This window comes from Scylla paramamosain, chromosome 10 (genome assembly GCF_035594125.1).
Source record: "Scylla paramamosain isolate STU-SP2022 chromosome 10, ASM3559412v1, whole genome shotgun sequence".
Classification (NCBI taxonomy): domain Eukaryota; kingdom Metazoa; phylum Arthropoda; class Malacostraca; order Decapoda; family Portunidae; genus Scylla; species Scylla paramamosain.
In genome coordinates, this window is record NC_087160.1 from 8,264,001 (window position 1) to 8,270,000 (window position 6,000).

General features: G+C 39.0%; 1 protein-coding gene across 1 annotated transcript in view; it reads left to right on the forward strand.

Moving 5' to 3' along the window:
- Positions 1–6,000, forward strand: part of LOC135104197 (transcription initiation factor TFIID subunit 6-like) — a 45,062-nt gene that overhangs the window by 16,644 nt on the left and 22,418 nt on the right. Inside the window, exon 7 of the mRNA XM_064011309.1 lies at positions 983–1,217. Within this exon, the coding sequence (XP_063867379.1) occupies positions 983–1,217 (235 nt within the window). The remainder of the gene's footprint in view (positions 1–982; positions 1,218–6,000) is intronic.

The following is a 6,000-nucleotide window of genomic DNA, read 5'->3' on the forward strand; positions in this document are numbered from 1 at the left end:
TATCTCCTTTCTTGTTTCTCTCGTTTTTTTTTTTTTTTTTTTTTTTTTTCTCAGTGTTACTGTTAGAAAAAAAACTCACCTGTAACTTGGTCTTCATTTTTCTTCACAGTCTTTGTAGTTTATCCATATGTCTCTTCTGGTCTTCATGAAGAGCTGAGGAAACAAGTGGATAAATTACAAAGATCATATATAGAAAATGAGTATCAGGTTATTGATGAGCTCTTTTTTGACAACAGTAACACTAAAACAATAAAATAAATACTATGCTGTTTTTGGAAGAAAAAGAGAAAAACAGAAGAGAAATTAAAGATATTTGAAAGAAACAACAGAGCAAACTGGACTATATAAAGAAACTAAGCAAAACAGTATCAGGGAGGTGCTGTTGCACAGGCTAAATCTACCTACCTTCAACCAGGACCAGCAGCCCTTTTAGTCTCATTTTATAAGCTATACAGTAATTATTACTGCATAGGTTAAGCTGATTTTGGTCTTTAATTTTGCATGAGTTGCCTTTTGGAGTTAATCTCTCTCTCTCTCTCTCTCTCTCTCTCTCTCTCTCTCTCTCTCTCTCTCTCTCTCTCTCTCTCTCTCTCTCTCTCTCTCTCTCTCTCTCTCTCTCTCTCTCTCTCTCTCTCTCTCTCTCTCTCTCTCTCTCTCTCTCTCTCTCTCTCTCTCTCTCTCTCTCTCTCTCTCTCTCTCTCTCTCTCTCTCTCTCTCTCTCTCTCTCTCTCTCTCTCTCTCTCTCTCTCTCTCTCTCTCTCTCTCTCTCTCTCTCTCTCTCTCTCTCATTTTTCCAACTATATAAATATTTTGTCTCCACTGACCCATGAAGGTTTTGGGTACATTTCTGCAACCACCAGTGCATGTCTGCAATAGGAAGTTGACATGGTTGCCATTGGACAAAATGAATAACCATGACAATGTACCAGATAACAGATAGTACATATTTTTATTTTGTAATAATGCCATTATTTTCTTGCAGCTTCATGAGCTAGTTCCCTCAGTGATGACTTGCATTGTGAGTAGACAGCTGTGCATGAAGCCAGACATGGACAACCATTGGGCTCTTCGGGACTTTGCTGCTCGTCTGATTTCTCAAATTTGCAAAAACTACAACACCACCACTAATGGTCTTCAAACTCGCATCACCAGAGTATTTTCTAAGTGCCTTAATACAGAAAGAACACCATTGTCTTCAGTGTATGGAGCAGTTGCTGGTAAGATTCATTACAATAAGACATATTTGAATTATGACCTGATAAGAAAAAGTTGATGTACAAGATTGTGATATAACATTGATATTGGTACTCAGAGCATAACATTGATGTATTGATTGCTTACTGGCACCACAAGAAGGAGGTTATACAGTACTGTAGAACATGACAGATGATTTGATGTAGAATGACAACAACAGACTTCCTTTGAATTGAACTCATAATTTACAGTATAAGTCTGATAAAAAAAAATCTGAGCAGATAGATGCAATGTACTTAGTCTCTGACAATATGTCACTGTAATTTCATACAAAGTCCAGTAATATTTGTTCATGTTTCTAGTAGTATTTCAGTTAGCTTGAATATTTTCAGCTATGCTATCTTATCTAACTGTATTATCTTATTCTTATCTGATTGATTTAAATTCAGGTTTAAATCAAAATAGTGGATGATTTAAAATTTATATATATGTAGTATTCCCTCACTGTTTGCAGGGGTTGCATTCCAAGCTTCTCCATGAATAGAGAAAATCCACAAATCCTGGATGCAACCACAACAGGGCTCAAAAATACCTATATTTACAATTTAAACCATAAAATATACATCTCACACTTATTAAATGCAAGGCAAAGGCAAGCTCTGTTGAATTCATTGTGGCAGACTCTGCAGAGGAACACACACACACATGCCGAACTACTTGAGTGATTAGCTGCCCTTCTTTCTCTTCTTGTCATCACAACTTGCCAGTCTCAAGAGAAAATAAAAGGCAGGTCACAGAAGACAGTTTCTAGAGAATTTTGGTCTGAGATTCAGTCTTCAACATTTCACAGGAAACTTGGCAGAATATTTTGTGAAATTTCAATCACCAGGTTGTAGGTAATTTTCTCTTTTTTATTTATTTATTTTTTATTATTATTTTTTTTTATTTTATTTATTTATTTATTTATCTTATTTTTTTTTATGTAGAAGGGACAGTGGCCAAGGGCAACAAAAATCCAACAAAAAAAGCCCACTGAGATGCCAGTCCCAGAAAAGGTCCAAAGCGGTAGTCAAAAATTGAAGGATAAGTGTCTTGAAACCTCCCTCTTGAAGGAATTCAAGTCACAGGAAGGTGGAAGTACAGAAGCAGGCAGGGAGTTCCAGAGTTTACCAGAGAAAGAGGTGAATGACTGAGAATACTGGTTAACTCTTGCATTAGAGGTGGATAGAATAGGAGTGAGAGAAAGAAGAAAGTCTTGTGCAGCAAGGCTGTGGGAGGAGGGGAGGCATGCAGTTAGCAAGATCAGAAGAGCAGTTAGCATAAAAATAGCAGTAGAAGACGGCTAGAGATACAACATTGCGGCAATGAGAGAGAGGCTGAAGACATTCAGTTAGAGGAGAGGAGTTGATGAGACAAAAAGCTTTTGATTCCACCCTATCTAGAAGAGCGGTATGAGTGAACCCCTCCCAGACATGAAGCATACTCCATACATGGATGGATGAGGCCCTTATACAGAGTTAGCAGCTGGGGGAAGTGAGAAAAACTGGAGGAGACGTCTCAGAATGTCCAACTTCATAGAAGGTGTTTTAGCTAGAGATGAGATGTGAAGTTTCCAGTTCAGATTATAAGTAAAGGACAGACCAAGGATGTTCATTGTAGAAGAGGGAGACAGTTGAGTGTCATTGAAGAAGAGGGGACAGTTGTCTGGAAGGTTGTATCGAGTTGATAGATGGAAGAATCGAGTTTTTGAGGCATTGAACAATACCAAGTTTGCTGTGGCCCAATCAGAAATTTTAGAAAGATCAGAAGTCAGGCTTTCTGTGGCTTCCCTGCATGAAATTTTTACTTACTGAAGGTTTGGATGTCTATGAAAAGACATGGAAAAGTGCAGGATAGTATCATCAGTGTAGGAGTGGATAGGACAAGAAGTTTGGTTTAGAAGGTCATTGATGAATAATAATAAGAGAGTGGGTAACAGGACAGAATCCTTAGGAACACCACTGTTAATAGATTTAGGAGAACCATCTACCACTGCAGCAATAGAATGGTCAGAAAGGAAACTTGAGATGAAGTTACAGAGAGAAGGGTAGAAGCTGTAGGAAGATAGTTTGGAAATCAAAGCTTTGTGCCAGACTCTATCAAAAGCTTTTGATACATCCATGGCAACAGCAAAAGGTGAGGTGATAGATGTTTAAGAATCTTCCTGTTGAGGATAAATTCAGAAACTTTAGATAGGCAGGAAATTAAAGCAATAGGCTGGCAGTTTGAGGGATTAGAATGGTCACCCTTTTTAGGAACAGGCTGAATGTAGGCAAACTTCCAGCAAGAAGGAAAGGTAGATGTTGACAGACAGAGCTGAAAGAGTTTGACTAGGCAAGGTGCAAGCACGGGGGCACAGTTTCGAAGAACAATAGGAAGGACCCAATCAGGTCCATAAGCCTTCCAAGGGTTTAGGCCAGTGAGGGCATGGAAAACATCATTGCAAAGAATTTTAATATGTGGCATGAAATAGTCAGAGGGAGGAGGAGAGGAAGGAACAAACCCAGAATCATCCAAAGTAGAGTTTTTTGCAAAGGTTTGAGCAAAGAGTTCAGCTTTAGAAATAGATGTGATAGCAGTGGTGCCATCTGGTTGAAATAAAGGAGGAAAAGATGAAGAAACAAAGTTATTGGAAATATTTTTGGCTAGATGCCGGAAGTTACGAGGGGAGTTAGGTCTTGAAAGATTTTGACACTTTCTGTTAATGAAGGAGTTTTTGGGTAGTTGGAGAACAGACTTGGCATGGTTCCGGGCAGAAATATAAAGTGCATGAGATTCTGGTGATGGAAGGCTTAAGTACCTTTTGTGGGCCACCTCTCTATCATGAACAAGCTGTTTTAAACCAAGGTTTGGAAGGTTTAGGTTGAGTAAAAGAGTGAGGAATGTACACCTACATGCCAGACACTATCACCTCTGTTATGCATGCACTTGGCACACAAAGACAGGTCTCTGACATGGAAGCAATAGTCATTCCAAGGAAAATCAGTAAAATACCTCCTCAGGTCCCCGCAACTAGCAGAGGCAAAATGCCAGAGGCACCTTTCCTTAGGGGGATCCTGAGGAGGGATTGGAGTGACAGGACAAGATACAGATATGAGATTGTGATCGGAGGAGCCTAATGGAGAAGAGAGGGTTACAGCATATGCTGAAGGATTGGAGGTCAGGAAAAGGTCAAGAATGTTGGGTGTATCTCCAAGACAGTCAGGAATATGAGTAGGGTGTTGTACCAATTGCTCTAGGTCGTGGAGGATAGCAAAGTTGAAGGCTAGTTCAACAGGATGGTCAGTGAAGGAAGAGGAAAGCCAAAGCTGGTGATGAACATTGAAGTCTCCAAGAATGGAGATCTCTGCAAAAGGGAAGAGGGTCAGAATGTGCTCCACTTTGGAAGTTAAGTAGTCAAAGAATTTCTTATAGTCAGAGGAGTTAGGTGAGAGGTATACAGCACAGATAAATTTAGTTTGAGAATGACTCTGTAGTCGTAGCTAGGGTGTGGAAAACTCGGAAGATTCAAGAGCGTGGGCACGAGTGCAGTTTAAGTTGTTGCGCACGTAAATGCAACATCCAGCTTTGGATTGGAAATGAGATAGAGATAGTAGGAGGGAACAGAAAAGGGGCTACTGTCAGTTGCCTCAGATACCTGAGTTTCAGTGAGGAAAAGAAGATGAGGTTTAGAAGAGGAGAGGTGGTGTTCTACAGATTGAAAATTAGACCTTAGACCACAAATGTTGCAGAAGTTAATGAAGAAAAAGTTGAGGTGGGTGTCAAGATATTTAGGGTCATTGTCAGAAAGGCAGTCTGACCTGGGGACATTTCTGGTCCCTTCCCCAGACGTGGACCCGGAGGCTGGTGAAGGAGTCGCCATGATAATTTTGAAATTTTGAGTGAAGGGTGTGTGTGTTATTATGTGCTTGTAGTTTTGTGTGCAGTTCTCCACCTGTGTGTGTTTCTCTTCTGAGGCTGCCACAATGAGTTCAGTGAAGCTTGCCTTTAATATTACCTTGCTTATCATTTAGTGATTTGAGGTTGAGGTTAGAGTAAACCATTATGATCCCTGGGGATGGCTTGCCACCCCAAATTAAGATGTTACTTTTGAGTTCTTCTTTCCCAAAAAAGTTTCTTTTATTTATTTGTATTTTATTATTATTATTATTTTTTTTATATAATCCACAGATGTAAAAACCTACAAATGCCAAACTGCAAATAGATGGTGTAATACTATATATATATATATATATATATATATATATATATATATATATATATATATATATATATATATATATATATACACACACACACACACACACACACACACACACACACACACACATACATACAGTCAGGAACACTTGCGATTAGAACTCCTGTCAATGTGAGCATCACATAGCACAAACTAGCAACTTACTTCTCCTGTCTGAAAAAATCTGCCAGGAGAAAATAATTACATGGCAAATTAGGTTAGTCCCTTGTATGTTTTTGAAAACATAGAGTAACGGATTCAGTTTTTGACATATTGACATAAGGGAAACTTATCTTTTGTGACAGCTCCTTTCTTCAGCTAATAAAACAGCTGTGTTTGTTTTAAACAAAGTGTTCTACTTCGGTGATATGTGATGCCTGGAAAATATACTGGCCACAATTACATAGTACGAACGTTAGAGTTTCACTGGAATAGTGAAATGAATAGAAAAATAAACCATATAACTGTTGTGAGTGAAAAGACTGAGTGTGTTGGTGAAGAAATGGAGCGATGAGGGATGCCAGGAT